The sequence below is a fragment of the Olea europaea genome, unplaced genomic scaffold (genome assembly GCF_002742605.1).
Source record: "Olea europaea var. sylvestris unplaced genomic scaffold, O_europaea_v1 scaffold327, whole genome shotgun sequence".
NCBI lineage: Eukaryota > Viridiplantae > Streptophyta > Magnoliopsida > Lamiales > Oleaceae > Olea > Olea europaea.
In genome coordinates this window covers 533615-552195 of record NW_019251603.1, presented here as the reverse complement: position 1 = coordinate 552195, position 18581 = coordinate 533615, and the positions used below count along the sequence as shown (strand labels likewise).

At 34.7% G+C, this 18581-nt stretch overlaps 1 protein-coding gene across 2 annotated transcripts; it reads left to right on the top strand.

Annotated features, from left to right (window-relative positions):
* Nucleotides 1-4679: 4679 nt before the first annotated feature.
* On the top strand, nt 4680-17976 carry LOC111385753 (kinesin-like protein KIN-4A). 2 transcript variants are annotated; one of them, XM_023010169.1, is made up of 26 exons: nt 4680-5251; nt 6265-6411; nt 6521-6670; nt 6775-7028; nt 7808-7995; nt 8165-8289; nt 8809-8845; nt 8984-9075; nt 9237-9347; nt 9627-9740; nt 9924-10011; nt 10202-10314; nt 11743-11841; nt 12044-12157; nt 12269-12385; nt 12467-12547; nt 12920-12991; nt 14186-14279; nt 14505-14527; nt 14614-14717; nt 14845-14943; nt 15083-15304; nt 15804-15966; nt 16048-16194; nt 16607-16919; nt 17513-17976. In XM_023010169.1, exons 1-25 carry the CDS (start codon nt 5123-5125, stop codon nt 16832-16834), a joined length of 3111 nt encoding a protein of 1036 aa, XP_022865937.1. In that variant the 5' UTR covers nt 4680-5122; the 3' UTR covers nt 16835-16919; nt 17513-17976. The 2 variants fall into 2 exon arrangements, with proteins under 2 accessions (XP_022865937.1, XP_022865936.1); XM_023010168.1 differs by having other exon boundaries at nt 4681-5251; nt 14505-14536; nt 14620-14717.
* Nucleotides 17977-18581: the final 605 nt, after the last annotated feature.

Sequence of the window (18581 nt, the reverse complement as noted above, 5' to 3'; positions counted from 1 at the left end):
CATCACACGCCTCGAGTTGTGTGGGTCACCCGTCGAGATGGTGCCTCAGCACTAGGTGGTTGCACCACGTGACAGTGCGACGGCCCTCTCGAAATATTTCTCTAAATGAGAATTAATGTACAAATGCATGGAAAACAATTTAATATTGAGATGGACCACCCCAATCAACCGAGTGGTTTTAGGTTTTTGATGGCTAAATCCTTATGATAATCAGTTTTGCCCATTGAATTGTTAGATTGGTAAAAGGGGCCTAAACCATGATTATATGTAAGCAACCCCATAACCACCAATGACTAGCCCTTAATTTGTCCGTAGTGCTTTAACCTAATTATTATATACACTGAAAAAGAGTAGGGTTTATCATAATCACTCTTATAAATGTTTATATTAGTCCAAATTAAACGAAAAAGAGAAGTTACTCAATTACAACTCCTTTTACTCGTATGGATAAATGTCAAAGTTTCGTCACTAATATTTGTTGGCCTTAACAAACTTGTATAGTACTTTAGTATAACAACTTAGTGCAGCTCTAAACCTTGGCATATTCTAAGATTCTTTAATAGCGTACTCACAATAGGTGGTGGGGGATAATTTTTTGTCTTTCTTAATTCATATAGGTCTCGCATGGATCCCAACACTTGTGAAAGGATGCCAACCTATATATCAAACATTTCTGTAAACATAGTTTAATTCATTCTAAGACCAACAAGATGGCAGAAAAAGTGTGAAAAGAAAGAAATAGGCATGGCTAGATCATAGACTAGGTTAAGTTCTAAAAATATTCAAGAAACTTGAGAACCACAATTAAATTAATGATTGCATAGATCATTTTTGTTGCAGTGAGTTGCCTCCTTCCATTAAGTGATTGTTAGAGACCTTATCACACCGACAAAACATATATAGCCCGTGTTTGGCTTCAATTCTTTTCAAATTTTAATGATTTGAATAGTATTTTTTTTAAAAAATGTGCGGTTGAAAAAAAATTAAAAATTTTTTATTTGCGTGTAATATTATTTTAGAAAAGATTATATAGTTAAAAATAAGATAGAAAAAAAGAATGAGAAATAGAATGGGGCCAAACGGGCGCACGCGCTCTCTCTCTCTCTCTCTCTCTCACACACACACATATATATACACACACAAATTGATGGAGAATTTGTGATTAAAAAATAAGAAAAAATTTTGAATTTACATATAATATTATTTTATTAAAACATATGTGATTGAAAAGAAAAGAAAAAAAATATATTCTAAAAATAATAAAAACCAAACAATGGTGTTTCTTGCTATAGAAAGCACAACAATAAATTCAAGAAAATCTTGAGAACCCTAATTGAACTAATCATAGAGAGCCATGTTAAGACCAATATTTTTGTTTTATTAAGTTTGCATAATCCTAGAATTAAATTGAGACCCAAATTGTGTTTAAAAAATTAAGTGTGGGGGCCATGAGGAGCCTTGAGTGTGAGCCTTGACTGAGTGAAGGTGGGTCCCCGAAGATTATATAGGAATAGGAGGCTAAAAAGGCCATGTGAGTGTAGGAGACCACCAGCTGGCTATGTCTACATGTGTGGGTCTCCTTCCCTTTACTGCCTCTCCCAACTGTCCCTTTCCAAACCCTGGCTTTTTTCCTCTTGGACCCCTTAAGTTCTCACACTTTTGCTAAACTCCAAAACCCTTTATCATATACACCCCAATATATACATACATGTTTACACATTTTTGTGTGTTTATGCAAAGAAAATGATTCATCCACGTCGTACCCACTTATTCACGTCTGTCGTATGTCGTTGCACTTGAGTTACTTCAACTGACAGTAACAATCTTGAAAAAATAATTCGTATAATGTCAATCTCAAAATATATTTCCGTATTAGGCAAGAAGTTCTCTAACTACACTAATAGATTTATGCTTGAATTGAGCTGATAGAGTTCGTTACACATGATGATGATTTTTAGGGTAACATACATGCATATTCATCGTGTATAAATTTTAAATTATTTTTCACTACGATAAAGTTTAAGGAGGACTAGAAGTTATATTTTCAAAACTAGGAAACACAAACAAGCAAAGATTCAAAGTTGATAATGTCATATACCTAATGACAAATCCATGTGCAAGATTTGGAATTATGACAATCACCAAAAGAACAAAATAAAAATAAAAAAATCTAACAAGTGTTGCTTTTATAGGACCCAAAAGATGGATAGTAAGACCAATACTCCATTTACCACCAACTCATTGAACCCTTCTCCCCACCAAGCATATACAGTTTCATGGTTGTAGTTGATTAATGCCTTATTAACAAAATGGGACCTCTAATCCATTTATGGAGTGTTATATAGAAAATTATGTTAAGGGTATTTTGAAATAATTAAGATTTTTTTTTAAAGTAAAAATTTAATTTATCTTTGACTTTCTGTCTAGCTGCAAATTAAATATGTTTTTCATTAAATACTCGATGTAATGAATTATCATGAATAAGTAAATATATGTCTTGAATTTAAAATTTTATTTTCTATGATATTAGGTTAAAGTGTAAGTGTAAAAATGGGATAGATTGGTTGTTTAAGTATTGACTTTTGATTACGTATGTTGATACTGAAAAAGATTGTAAAAGAATTCGACAAATTATATTCTCTAAGTTACAATACATTGAATTTGATATAAATAAATTATTATTCTTTAATAGTGCTTGTTTGGTAGGGATTATGATAATTGATTTTTTTACTATTAGAGATAAAGTGGGTCTCAACTGTGAGAGAAGAATTCAAAAATGATGGTTGGAATAGTAAAATAATGGTCAAAAATTAATTTTAATTGACTTAAAATCTATACCAAACAATAGTCTTTAAACAAATATAAATAGAATAATTTTTTTTTTTCAAAAATTAGTGGAAAAAAAAATCAAAATCAATTATAGTAAGTTAAAATTTCATAAAAACATATTTAACTCAATCACGCAAATATATATACACATCCACAAAACCATTTTTAATGACAATAATTAATTAATATGGTACATAATTCGACATTAAATTAAAGAGGTACACACAAAGAGGCCACTTTGTACTCCCCTCGTGCCCAACAACTCTCTTCTAATCGTGTAGGGATTCCATATCACGTGGCTTGGCTATTATTACGTCTTTTAATACGCGTACACCGTTGAACAAAGCACAATCTAACTAAACGTATGAATCAAACTTTTATTAGTCATTCTGCATTATCAACATCTTTGACCGATAGATTGACATAATCTTACATGATATTCTATCATTTTACTATTTTAAACATAATTATCATTTCCACCCACTTGTGCCTCTATCAAGGAGGATCAAAAGTTTGAATCCACGCGACAGTCAGAAGATAACATTTATGTTGGAAGACAGTTGTCCTGTGGAGGCAAAGTTATAATGCGTTTTGTCACCCCTCCAAAGGTCCTGTCTACACGTCGTAAAGGGAAGTATATAGAGAGGAGAATTGCATCTCGAATGTCCGATCTCAGTCTACATAAGTTGTGACTGCATCTGAATTTACTTGGGTGGCGAATCAGGGGGGAAACCCGTCACTCTTCAGAATTAATTATGTGAAACTTGGACACTTGAGTTATAAAAATAAAATAAAATAAAATAAAAAGGATTTCAAAAATCCTCTGAACAAAGTAGAATAATTCTTTTAAAGTAATAGAACGTCTTATAAAAATTGGAATAAACCCCTTGTACAGGAGATTTTGCTAGGGCAATTAGTCAAGACTGAGCTGGTAGCTTGTGATTGAATGTGTTAATTTTTTTATTTTATTTTTTTTTAAAATGAAATTCTACCACATGTAAATCTAGACAAAGTCCCTTGACTATGCAACACAATTGATCAAAATATACATTAAAATTCATTTCACAAAATTAGAGAAATTTTTATAGTTTATTGTAAAACCTACGACAAACCCTCCTCATTTATCTGATTGGAGACCATCTATGAAAAATATACTGCTTTAGGTCGAGGTAGAGCTAACACTCAACAAGCTTCTATGACCACCTATATTGGCTTCGTCGAAATTTTTGTTCTTCCTCATATTAGAAAGTCCCTCGACGGTCACTCGAGCGGCTATCTAGTGGATACTTGTGCTTACCTGAATTCTCCATCACTATTTAGGTACATGTTTGGCATGCATACGCCCCCAGGGCACATCTCCAAGTGGTAAAAGGGGAGGGTGAAGAAATCCAACTTTACTTGAGACTGCTGCGTCAATAGTTCGAATCCTGAAATATGGATTTGGCTCTTGGGTAAGTGCAAGTGTACAAGCAGATTTCCACCCTGTACCCTTAGAGACATAACCTGCAATTTACCTCCCTCACGATACTTCAGGGCAGGGGCCGTGGGAACCCTTAAGGTTGGTGTTCAACCTTTTTTTTTTTTTTTTTTTTTCATGTTTGGCATGCATAAACATTTCTGAAAAATAGTACTATGATAAGGGCAAATGAGTAATTAGGTAACTGCCCGAGCTGGGTGACACCTGTTTTTGGTGGAAAATGAGAAAGACCGTTGAGGCAGCAAATGTATACATGTGTCCTTTTTCTCTTTTCTTGGGTATAGCGTGTAATTCAAGTCTTTACATATACCCCAGCAATCTTATTGTGCCATATTTCAGGGAATACCAAGAAAAAGCTACACTCACATAAAACCAGAAAACAAAATAGCTCACGGAGTTATATATTTTGATTTTACGTTTTAAACGATAGACTGTCTGTATTTCGACCAGAGTTTACAGAGACAGTAATGAATGAAGTTTATTATACAGTAAAAAAATGATACTGTTTATATGCACATATGTATAATTGGAAGTGGGCGTGGGGATACATGCTATTCGTTATAATTTTTCTCCCTATTCTTCTTTGTATACATTACAATCTTGGTAGCTGTCTTCTCTCTCTCTCTCTCTCTCTCTGTGGTTGCAGCATCACTTTCTTGTCCAAGACCTCTTCTCTCTCACTGCACTCACAAATTCTGACGAAAATTCCTGCTAACTGTTTTCCAACACATATTCACTTCTCTCTCTTACGGGTTTCCTTTTTTTTTTTAACTGTAAAATTTTCTTGGTAAAAAGAAAAAGAAGTGTTTTCCGGCAATGGAAGCCGGTTCTTCTCCGGGAGAGAATTGTTCTGTTAAAGTGGCAGTTCACATCAGGCCTCTTATAGGAGATGAAAGCCTTCAGGGCTGTAAAGATTGTGTTACTGTAGTCTCTGGGAAGCCTCAGGTACTCTTAAAACTCAGAATGTGATATGGGTTTTTACTGTGGACTACAGAATTGCGGAAATTAGAGATTTTTCCCCAGAGTTCTGGGTTTGAGGGGTTATTGGCATGGATTTGGATCAGATTTTAGCCCTTGGATTTGATGATTTCATGAAGATCTGATCTTTTGATGATAATTTTTTCAAGATTTTAGCTTCATACTGTCTGGGCAAACTCTGGAGCTCTGCATGTTATAGTCTGAGATTTAGTGTTCTAAAATCTGATTGTTATCTGAATTTGGGTGCTTTTGCACATCAATTCCACCTTTATATATTATCAATTTGATGGAATTTTTGCACTCTCATAGACACATTTCGCAACAGTCAATTATAAATTAACCATTTTGAGGCACAAGAAGATCCTAAATTTCTTCATCTTCTTCTTATTATTGTTATTATTTTCATTTTATGTTGGTGTATGTGTCTAAAATTTTAAGAGAGGAACTGTAAATGTTTTGGTGCCTATGGATTTCTGGATAGGTTCATTTGCCATCTTTGAGGTCCCTTGCTTAGAGTAGAAACTCTCTCTTTATTATTTTGAAAAGGTGAATTTGTACTTCATCTTCAACTTATTTGGATGTATACATCCCATTGCTGAAAATGGTAGAGCAATTTCGGAAATGAATATTATAAACGGAAATTTCCTCTCTTTCACCGGCTTGTTTGTGTGAACCGGGAGTGGGGTGGGAGAGAGGGATTGGTTAGTTGGAGTTATATTTGTTATGGCTGCTAGATTTATGATCATTATTATCGTTACTTGATTATGACTTCATCCCATTTCCAGTCTCTAGTAGAATATATCTCATGCTGTGGGAGAATTCACAAGTCTTTCGATTTTCAGGCTGCGGCAGATAAACCGGTTTTACATAGTAAAATTCTGGGATAACATATGTTTGCTTGGAAGTTGTCTTATATTTGAAGTTCATCTGTATATATCAATTATCTTTGTATTTATTATTCAGCTGTAATTTTTGTTCAGGTGCAAATTGGCACGCATTCCTTTACCTTCGATCATGTCTATGGAAGTACAGGGTCTCCTTCTTCTACCATGTATGAAGAGTGTGTTTCTCCTCTTGTTGATGGCTTGTTTCAAGGATATAATGCAACTGTTCTTGCCTATGGTCAGGTAAAGCTTTATCGTACAGTAGAAATTGTGGATTTGCAGCAGAAGCAATTCAAAAAACGTCCGCAGTTAATTAGTAGGTTGAAAGATTTGACAATTCAATTTGTTGCAGACGGGTTCAGGAAAAACGTACACTATGGGCACTAGTCTCAAAGATGGATGCCAAACGGGATTGATTCCCAAAGTTATGAATGCATTATTCAGCAAGATTGAAACTTTGAAGCACGAGATCGAATTCCAATTGCATGTTTCATTCATTGAGGTTCGTCTATTTACCCCTTTCTCATTTGTCCATATTTTCTTAGATAAGATGTGTTGCACTTGAAATTTCTAACAAGTGTATAACGAAAATGTTTTCATGTGTAGATACACAAAGAGGAAGTCCGAGACTTGCTAGATCCCAGTTCTGCTAGCAAATCAGAGACAGCAAATGGACATGCAGGGAAAGTAACAATTCCCGGGAAAGCTCCCATACAAATTCGTGAAACATCAGATGGTGTTATTACCCTTGCTGGATCTACTGAACGCAGCATTAATACGCTAAAAGAAATGGCAGATTGCCTGGAACAAGGGTCACTATGCAGGGCAACGGGGAGCACAAACATGAACAATCAGTCAAGGTTTGCTATGTTATTTTGTTTGTTCTACCTTGCTGAGAAAAATTTATGTCACTTTAGGAAACAATTTCCTATTAACAAGACAAGAATTGCACTGCCAATTTTGCTCGTTTGTCAAATATCGACAATTAGTCTGGCGATTTCTGGTCTTGGATTGGAAATAGAGTGACAATCCATACAATTGATGTAAAATTGTGATATTTTTCTGTGATCCTGTTCATACATCAAGGGTATTTTCAACAAAAGATAGTCATAATGTACGGGAATCACTGAATTTTATTGTTTATTTGACATTTTAGAATAGGACGAATGGTGGTTTAATTTTTAAACAGTTGTTCAAAATAAAAGAATATCTTGCTTGCTTACGCAACTGCTTCTGAATTTCTTTCGAAGATCGTTGAATTTAAAATTTTCATTTGGAAGGGAAAAGTTATATTGCTCAAGCTTATTTCATGAGTTTTATGAAGTTCACTGGATCCTAATCTTCCCTTATGGGTTGGGCAGTATAATTTGACATGGGGTGTTGGAAGTTCTCATAGTACTTCATCTTGATGTTCTTTTACTTGATTTAGTTATTATGATGACATAAGTATTATAATTACATACATTTTACTTTTAATGTTACAATAATCATACAATGGTCCGCCAATACTAGCCTGTTTGATGAAACAACTGGTGGAATACATTCAGGAAAAAGAGCTCATGCTGAATTCTTACTCCTAAATTTATCTCAAGTTACTACTGCGTATAATGACCTTCTCTTATCTCTCTCTCTCCTCTAGTCGGTCTCATGCCATCTTCACCATCACAGTGGAGCAGATGCGTAAACTTCATCCAGGTGTTTCTAGTGATGAGAATCTCAATGACTGTATGACTGAAGAATATCTTTGTGCCAAGTTGCATTTGGTGGATCTTGCTGGATCAGAGAGAGCCAAGAGAACAGGCTCTGATGGCCTCCGTTTCAAAGAAGGTATGTAGGAGTACACATTTAGTTACATTTGGTAAGGAAAATTGTATAGAAGCTAACATCTTGTTCAATAGTTCTCCTATCTTGTTGTATTGCGTACTAAACATACATTTTATTCTTCCCACATATTCTTTTATTCATAACAAAAGTAAGACTATATATTTTTTTACAGGAGTTCACATTAATAAGGGCCTTCTTGCACTCGGTAACGTCATTAGTGCACTTGGTGATGAAAAAAAGAGAAAAGAAGGTGTTCACGTGCCATATCGGGATAGTAAACTTACTCGACTACTGCAGGTTTGACACACCTTTCAACTTCAAGGTTAACTGTATTTCATAACCTTGTCATACTTCCATCATGAAATTATGACTTTCTTGGTAATATTTGTATAGCTTAGCTCAATATATTGAAGCTTGGATAAGATCAATCATCTTTGCTTGTTAATTTTTAACCTGCTGGAGACCTTTGAGGCATTGTATTTTTACAGTAATATGTAAAGAAAATATTGAAGTCCTTAATTATTCGAACTGGAAGCAGGTGGGGTGGAGTACCTAATTGAATTTAATTCTAAAATAATATTGTCAACTAAATCATCAGGAATTTTTAATTACCTCAAGAATGTTATGCTTTATGGGTTAAAATTATGTTGCAGGAATTGATCAGATCTGATAGAGAAGTAACAGCAGTTTTATTTCATTTTCTTTTTTGTTTCAAATATTCCTTCATATTCTTAAGAAAGGATCTTTCCTGTCTGGTTTGTTTATATACTGAGCTATTGTCATTTGCATTAAGTTTAAGTCTGTGAACATTGGCAGGATTCTCTTGGTGGCAACAGCAGAACAGTCATGATAGGTAATTCTTTCAAAATTGACTGTTTGTCCCTCTAATACATTTGCTTATGGAATGTTGTTCCAACATTATTATTCATATGCATCAAGATTATAAAGTAATCACAATCTTGTTTATCCTTAAACTCTTTTCTTTTTGCAGCCTGCATTAGTCCTGCTGATATAAATGCCGAAGAAACTCTTAACACACTAAAATATGCTAATCGTGCTCGTAATATCCAGAATAAGCCTGTGGTAAGTAATTGTAGTTGCTCCCCCCAGCCCACCAAAAAGGAAAAAAACCAACACCACCACTTTCCCTGGGCTGAAATTTTACATTTTCATTCACCTCATATAGATAGAGATCTGCTGCTTCTGAAAGTCGTCATATTAAACTCTGCTGGTTTAATGATCAGATTAACAGAGATCCAATGTCCAGTGAAATGCTCAAGATGCGACAACAGCTAGAGTATTTGCAAGCAGAACTTTGTACCCGCACAGGAGGAGTTTCATCAGACGAAGTACAGGTATGATCAATTCCTTTATTACAGTAAACTGCTTGAGGTGGAAAGTTTGAAATTTCTGCATTATCATTTTCTGAAATTTTTTACATGCATAGCAAACATAGCGTCGATTCCTCTCTATTGTTTGAGAAAAATACTAATGGTTTATTTGGTTTGTTGAATTTAACAGTATTGAATAGTATTAAGAAACAGAGGCTAAATTTTTATGTAACTGTGAAATTGTGTCTAGCAATGCATACCAAACTTACTCTAAAAGTCTTAACTAGAGATAAACTTGTGCAGGTTCTTAAGGATAGGATTGCTTGGCTTGAGGCTACCAACGAGGAGTTGTGTCGGGAACTTAATGAATATCGTAACGGCAGGAGTGGTATCGAGCAATGTGATGCTGATGCTAATGTATGCCATAGATTGTTGATATAAATTACTTAGCTCGTAATTATCTTTAATAGACATCTACTTATTGTATTTGATATTTCAACTTGCTAGCTGATATCGTAAAAGCTGAGCTGGATATTTATACTGGTCAATGTACATTTAAATTTGTAATCTTATTTTTCGATGTCAAAATAAATGCTCCAGGTTGATTGCAACTATTCTGTAAAAAGTGAAGAGCTCAAAAGGGGATTGCAAAGTATGGAGTCATCTGATTACCAGATGAGTGAAAATGGTATGTTTCTCAGGATTTGAACTAGCTTTGTATTTGGTTTCCTAATATTAACTTATGAATGACGGTAACTTAAATTTATTCTTATTAGAAAATAAGAAGGATGAACTTAAAAGTGCCCAGCTTCATTTCCAGAACTCATTATATTTATTTACGACTTCATTATACAGTTTCTGGTCTAATTTCCTTGCAGGTGATTCAGGAGATATTGATGAAGATACAGCGAAAGAGTTGGAACATACCTATTTGCAAAATACGATGGATAAAGAATTAAACGAGTTAAATAGGCGTTTGGAGCAGAAAGAGGTACTTAGAATTCTTGAAAGCACTTCAAATCTTTGAGAATAAGGATATGGATTTTTTTTTGTTATGTATCCGAAAAAATGTTCTATGTCAAAGCTATAAATTTGCACAATCGAAAAGATGAAAATTAAAAATATTGAAAAGAACTTCATGTATATGCCTTTTACTGAATAAATTTGGTGTCAGTGTGCATCTGAAGGGATCAGAAAAAGGAAATGATTGGTGTTTGGCAATATGAACATGAGAATGCAAGATTGGCTACTGCATACTGGTAATAGGGAATGCTGAGTGTCAAATGAATAGACTAGAGAGTACTAACCAAGTTCACATGAAGTGCGTCGGCAACTGGAGCAAAAGGTTTAAGCTAATTTTCAAAGTCATAAAGCACTCTGGTGTTATATGCCACTCAACAATTTCGACTAACAGATGCAGGATGGCTCTAATATACGGCTTCCTCATCCTTGCAAATTACCTGACCAGTTTTCCCTAACACATATCTTGTGAAAGATCTCTCTCCTGTCCCTAATACAGAGCTGTTGTAGGCCTTCTTTCAGACAAATAACAGTTCGCCCAGTGTCAAATTTGTAAAGAATGACCTAAATTAAATCACAAACCAAAGCAACATGAAGGGCTTTATGGGACTCAAAAACCTCAAGGCTATGTATTAGTTAGTAGCCCCTCCATGTCATTTATACAATAACACCATGCAAAAAATGCCAAATAACTGCTATGGGACAGAGCATTACATACTGTTTCAATAATTTGGGTCTTCTCTTCCATAAAGTCGGTAGTGTAATGTAAACTGTGATTTTGTTATCCTTTATTTCCAAGCGAATGTTTACTATAATTGTAGAAGAAGGATGTCTAATTGTTTTCATAACGTTACCATTCTAAAGGAACATGCCAACTGTAAGCAATTGATGTCTAACCATGAAGTTAAAAGATATGCAAAAACATTTCATACCTAAAATTTTCTTATTTAATTATCTGAAGTTAGATTAATGTCTGTTTATGATTCTATATTGATATCTTTACAAGCTTGTACATCCTTTTCATACAGTTCAGCATTGGCCACCTAAAGATTATGTATCTGTACGATCTTCATTTAAGATGACAGTTCTGTAAACTTGTTTTCTGATCCTACGCTAGTACAAAATTGGGTAGCTATAACAAAATACTATCAATAGCTTTTCTATGTGCTTATGCAAGCAACTGTGCACATGATACTTCTGCTGTACACAAATCTCTCACTGCTCTTAATCTGGTGCTAATGCTCTACTTTGTGATGTAGTTGTTGTTCTATATCACTTTCTGATAGATTCACTGTATATAACAATGCCCTGTAGAAAGCTTTTGTTGATTAATCTGGAACTAGTTAAAGAAGGCAATAACTTCTTTGTCTAGCATATAACCTTGCATTACATCTTGCAGTCGGAGATGAAACTTTGTGGAGGTAGTGGTACGACGGCTCTCAAGCAACACTTTGGAAAGAAAATTATGGAACTTGAAGAGGAAAAACGGACTGTCCAGGTCAAATACCTCTAGTGCTTGTTGTGTACACATTATATGACAGGATAATGAAGAAGTTTTTATTGTCCTTTTCTCCTTTAATATTGTCGAGTCCTGTCCATGCCCTGCATCAAAGATGCCCCTAATAGAAATAACTGAATGATTATTTTCCTTTCATTCTTTAATGCTTATGTTCTCTAGTTCAATTATTTGATGAATACAGCAAGAGAGGGATAGACTGTTGGCAGAAGTTGAAAACCTTTCTGCTAATTCTGATGGACAAGCACAGAAGTTGCAGGATATGCATTCTCAGAAACTAAAAGCGCTTGAAGCACAGGTTACTATATTTTTCTGCTAAGATAATATTTCCTTTTGGAGACTTTTGAAAAATATTTTTTCATAGTCTTTTCCCTTATTTTAAGAAGTTTCACCATATTCACACATACAGATACAAGATCTTAAAAGGAAACAAGAGAATCAGGTTCAGCTTTTAAAGCAGAAGCAGAAAAGTGATGAAGCAGCAAAAAAATTACAAGAGGAAATTCAATGCATCAAGGCACAAAAGGTTACATTTTTCTTTCCCTTGTCTACATATTTTCTCTGTTATATGTGGCACATGTTTTGCTAACTTTTTCTAGTGTTGTAGGTTCAATTGCAACATAAGATTAAACAAGAAGCTGAACACTTCCGACAATGGAAAGCATCTCGAGAAAAAGAATTATTGCAGGTGCCATTGCATCTCCAGAAAAGAATTATCCATATAATTGTTTTCAAGTTTAAATAAGAAGCATAGCATAAGTGGTTATAATAATAATAAAGAGTCAATTTAAGTTAACAAGAAATACATTAGATGAATCCTGCAGCTTGTATGAGATAGACTGTTCGAATGCATACACCTCGTATGGAATTGGATAACAGCAATTTGTAACTTTTACTACTGAAACAACTCCAAGTGTATATTATTTGGTTACAAAACTTCAGTTTTACCATTTAGTTGCATAATTTACTGCATAGATGATTTTACTTTGTACCGTTACTTGCACGTTCATTTTGAAGCGATATGGTTTTGATAATTAGAGGTACTTTCTTTCTTATTCAGTTGAGGAAGGAAGGGAGAAGAAATGAATATGAAAGGCATAAACTGCAAGCTCTGAATCAGCGACAGAAAATGGTCAGAACCATTTTTCTTACTTCTGTATATATAGATCATACTCTTTGTTTCACGTATTCCAGAATATTATAATGCCGAATTTGGTGGAAAGTCCATTTTGGAATTGTAAGTGAGGAACGCTGTTCACAACTGAATAGCTTTTTTTTCTTTTTCTTTTTGTTTAGAAATATTATGTGATACTAAGCCCATGTTTGATAGAAATTATAATCTAGATTTTTATCAAAGTCTAAGTCAATAATTAATTTTCAACACATGTTTCATGGGACCCAAAACTCTTCAACCACATATTTCATTAACTTTTATCAAAATTTGCTAAAAATCTTATTTTAATCTCTACCAAATAGAGGCTAAGAATTTGTTTGTCACGGCTTATTTGAAATTCTTTTCTCAAACTCATTCTCAACCACATGTTATCCCAATCAAATAATTTTGCATGTGGATCCATGACTTTTCTTTATATTTTAATTACACATTCTCCCAAAAAAAAAAAAGGGTATTTCACTTCAAACAGTCTGTCTCTCAAACAAACACTAAAAAAGATTTCTTTATTTTATTTTCTATTTTTTTGTCATCTCTCCAATCTTAAAATTTATGTCAAGAAATAGGTATCATGAATCAATATGGAAAAAGAGGGCAAAATAATAAAAGTTCTTGTTTATGGGAGACTTATATCTGATACTCGTTATTTCTTGAATGATCTTGCTCATATTCACCCCTTTGTTTTTTGTTTTCAATGAAAATATCTGCAAATGGTGGAGCTGTTTCTTTCTAGTTTTTTGACTCGCACAAACATGAGATGTGAAATGCTAAAAAACTTCCATTTTTTATTTTTTTGAAGCTTAGATAGGGATGTAGGACCTTCTATCTAAACTTAAATGGGGGATTTGGCATTCCCCCTTTCCTAATGTTTCAAATGGTAAGAAACTTAGTTTTCATGTTTAAGGATTTAGGAGATAGTCACTTCATTGAATTTTTAGAACCTTTGGTTCACGTAGTTGATGAATCTTCAATTCTTAATAATATGTATATTTTAGTTTTGGCTTTGCTATGCGATATCCTCCCATGGTAAACGTTGGCCTTATAATCTTGTTTTTCCTTTGGATTGATTCTCAATCTTTAGTGATTGCAAGAAACTTCAGAAGTCTATTTAGTGAATACTCATTGGCATTGTTCCTTGAATCAATTTTATCTCAGGTTCTTCAGAGAAAGACGGAAGAGGCTGCAATGGCGACCAAGCGGCTGAAAGAGTTGCTAGAAGCACGTAAGTCGTCAGCTCGTGACAATTCAGGTACTCATTTTTCCTGATTTGTTACATGTTATGTGATCCCATTTCTTCAGTCATTTATCTTTTATGCTAACTTAACTATTAGATACTGCAAGTTGGCATTCTAGATTTTAATTGTTTTTGATAGAAGTTGAGTGGGAGTACTGTTTTTCATATTGTTGAAGTCACCTTGCAAGGGGTTTGTTACCTCTCTTCATTTTTTATACTGATAGTACATTGTTTTTTTAGTGACAAGCAACGGAAATGGATTGAATGGGCAGGTGAAATTACATTTCCTCTTGTAATGTTAGTTTTTACTTTTTACTTTTTTGATCAATCCTAGTTAAACTAGCTTTATATTCAGAGCAATGAGAAATCCTTGCAACGTTGGCTGGATCATGAGCTAGAAGTCATGGTGAATGTTCATGAAGTTCGTTTTGAGTATGAGAAGCAGAGCCAAGTGTAAGTTGTGAGCTCTTAATAGTATATCTTGTCACTTGCGCTTTCAAGCATTTTTCATGTTATCTGCATATTTCTGTAGACTTGTAAAAACTATTATTGATTTTAAAGTCTCTGTTTCTGCCTCCAGGCGAGCTGCATTGGCAGAAGAACTAGCTGTTTTGCGGCAAGTTGATGAATTTGCTTCAAAGGGTGTTAGCCCCCCTCGGGGTAAAAATGGATATTCTAGGTAAAGCTCATTTTATTATCATATCTTTGGTTCTTCAGATACCATACTGTTGTCTGGAACTTCATTATCAATAGCATAAACTTGTTACGTTGAACTTTGAATTGCCATAATATTTCTTTTCAACTGTTTGTCTGTCCAGGGCATCTTCAATGTCCCCTAATGCAAGAATGGCAAGAATCGCTTCTCTTGAGAACATGCTAAGTATTTCGTCAAATTCACTTGTTGCAATGGCTTCACAGCTTTCCGAGGCAGAAGAACGAGATCGTGCTTTCAATAGCCGTGGGCGCTGGAATCAGCTGCGCTCTATGGGGGATGCAAAAAACTTGCTCCAATATATGTTCAATTCTTTGGGGGATACAAGGTACATTTTAGTTAGTTTTATCGAATGCATTCCTATTGATAGATTTTTTCCCCCTAATTCCTAAAGTATAAAAAATTTTCCTTTTCTTCATTGAATAATGAATAAATTAAATATATTTCTAGCAGCTTCCCGTACGTGTTGTACTGAATCATTCGAGATATCTGAATTTCTTTTTATCCATCTATAATCTGTTTTATGTAATTATACTTGGAAACTTCATGAGATTTGATGAGGAAACATGGGGTGGAGAAAGGAAAACTGATTATTTATGCAGGCACTTTGTTGGATAATATAGGGAAAAAAGGTTAACAGTATATCTTATATTATGTTATATCAAAGGAATCAAGGAGTGAAATATGTTCATTGGGAATAGAATCAATGAGGTTATGCATGAGAATTTGGACAGGAATATTAAACAGAATCTGGAATTTATCAATTAGTAAGAAACTGTATTTGCATGATCATTATAAGATTTTTATCAATTTCATGATATTAACAGGTGTCAGTTGTGGGGAAAGGAAATTGAAATCAAGGAGATGAAAGAGCAGCTGAAGGAACTTGTAGGTTTATTGCGGCAGAGTGAAGTCAGAAGGAAGGAAGTTGAGAAGGAGCTAAAATTGAGAGAGCAAGCTGTAGCGATTGCATTAGCATCAACACCTCCTGTATGATTGCTTTTGCTTATATTTTTAAGAAGTTTCTTCTTTTTTTTTTCTACCTGTATCTTGACTATTTTGCTCTTGCAGGAAAACTATCACAAACATGTAGCTGATGACATGGGCAGTCCTTTGTCGCCAATTCTTGTGCCAGCTCAGAAACAACTCAAATATACAGAAGGAATTGTTAATGGTTCAATCAGAGAGTCAGCAGCCTTCATGGATCAAACACGAAAGGTTGATTTTGTGCTCCTTATTTGTTGGACTGGACCGTGTAGTCTAATTATATTGTTCATCTGTTCCACTAACTGCAAATCGATCTATATTTGGGCATCCTTATGTTCGTATTAAGTCACCCTAGTTTCCTTAAGTTACAAACACAAACCTTAAGGAGGCATAAGTGAGAAGAGAGAGAGGTGTGAGATAAACATTGTTATACAATGCGTCATTATAGCGAAAAACTTGTGTCAGCGAGTGGCGGTGGCTCTCACATTAACCACTACAGATCTGTGAATTTGCTCAAGCGTGTTTCTGATTTCATAATGTTGTTCTCGAGATTGGGATTAGGGCTTAATCTCGAACATTAATTTGTGAATTGTGCTTTATGCTGTCTTGCTTGGCTCGCTAAAAGTATTTCTGGTGTGTGCAGATGGTACCCATTGGACAGTTGTCGATGAAGAAATTAGCACTTGTCGGGCATGGTGGGAAACTCTGGAGATGGAAGAGGAGCCATCATCAGTGGCTGTTACAGTTCAAATGGAAATGGCAAAAACCATGGAGACTTTCGGAATTGATTAGACACAGTGACGAGACAATCATGAGGGGGAAGCCTCGTCCACAGTCTCTTCCAGATGTTATGTATAGGAACAGTCGCTAGCTTATAAATTTCACGATGTACATTCTTTTCTGACCAATTTCAGCCCCAATACATAGCACAGGGATGTGCATGGAAATAAGTACAGGTAAAATTCGTATTTTCAAATCGAATCAATATTTCTATATATTGCAAACTCTCTCAAGAGTACAGCATTATGCTGTTTGGAAAAGTATATAGGTTTGAACAATGCTGCTCTTGTTTTCAGTTGAGCACTTTGGTGCTGCAAGTATGACTTTGCACAAAATAAACCTGAACGCATAAGATTAAATTTATGAAATCAAGAAGGCATTTACTAAAATGATGTGGAGTCGAAGATAGGTAAAAAAGATTGTCTAGTAGTCCTTTACGGATTCTGGTCCATTGTGGATGCCAAGGATGTTGTGTTTGATCTTCTAGTGGATCAAGCTATAAAGAGAATGAAGTTGCAAAAATGAATTCACTTAACCAACCCCATATTTATCTAGAACAAGGCTTGGATTGTTGTTGTAGTTCTGTTATATGGATGATTACACATGAACTACTGGGGTAGAGGTGTCGACTTTATCTTGGACACTCCCTTGATATAGTGTTCATCGTAACACCTTAATATGAATTTTCTTCACGTATATGTTTTTTATGAAATGTTTTTGTATATAAACCTTGTAATTCGTTATTTGATATGCATTTACTGCAATGCAGGGTAAGGTACAAGTGGCAGTCAGAGAAGTTTGCTTGTAGCTGGTAGAAATGAATATAACACGAAATGGTTTGTTTACCTCGGAATTTTGTAACTACGGTTACTCTTACTCATTAGCAAGTCTTATGAATTGGTGCAATTGCTGGATGATTTCACTCAAGTTATTAGAGGGACGATTGGATGAACTGTGGGAGATTTGTCATTTGCCGAAGATGTTTGATTTTTCACCTCTCTGTGGTTTCCGATGTTGTGTATATTTCTTGTCCAACGTCAACTTTTGTGAAGGAAATTTTCGTGCAGACACAGTAGCTGTTTCAATTTCTTGAAGTTTTTTGTGAATTTTTCAGGGGGCGAATTGGCCTACATAGTATTGTATGTTGTGTGTTAGTTCAGTATTGATGTCGTTCAAAAGAAAAAAAAACTTTGCTACATTCCTCGATTCTAAAATAGGTTATTCTTTTGTGGATGTTTTGCCATTTCCTTGACAAAATTGAATCTGGAGGAAGAAACTAGGTTTTAAACAAATTCTCTGTGCGCGCGCACATGCTCAACTAAGTAACCGCTTTGGAAGTATTTCATATTATTAGTAATGTCTCAGTCTCTATGTTTGAGTCGTTCTATTATAGCTTACGTTTGGTTGCAATTTTTCACCTCAAAAAATCGATTTTTAACCGTTATTTTACTTTGACATTCGCTATTTTTTACTTCTTTACTTACAAGTTGGACCCACTTTTTTCTAACGGTCAAAAAATTTATTCTCATCATCACTACTGAACATGCTTTATATGTATTGTCCGTTCTGGAAGAACATTTGTTCATCTTACCGCTCACGACTTTCTATCGTATCATTTAGGATACAATTTAAGTTTCTCATAAGACAAACATCTTGGATTCGAATTTTGGGGGGCACATGGTAAACATTTGTAAGAGGTAAGATGGACAAATTTTTTTAAACGGATAGTACATACAAGTACGAGTATCTTGCGCATACAAGATTTCGACTTATCCTTGACGCTATCCGCCTGCTCTGCCGAAACGCATATCTAAAGTATGATCTCTCCGAAGCCCAAA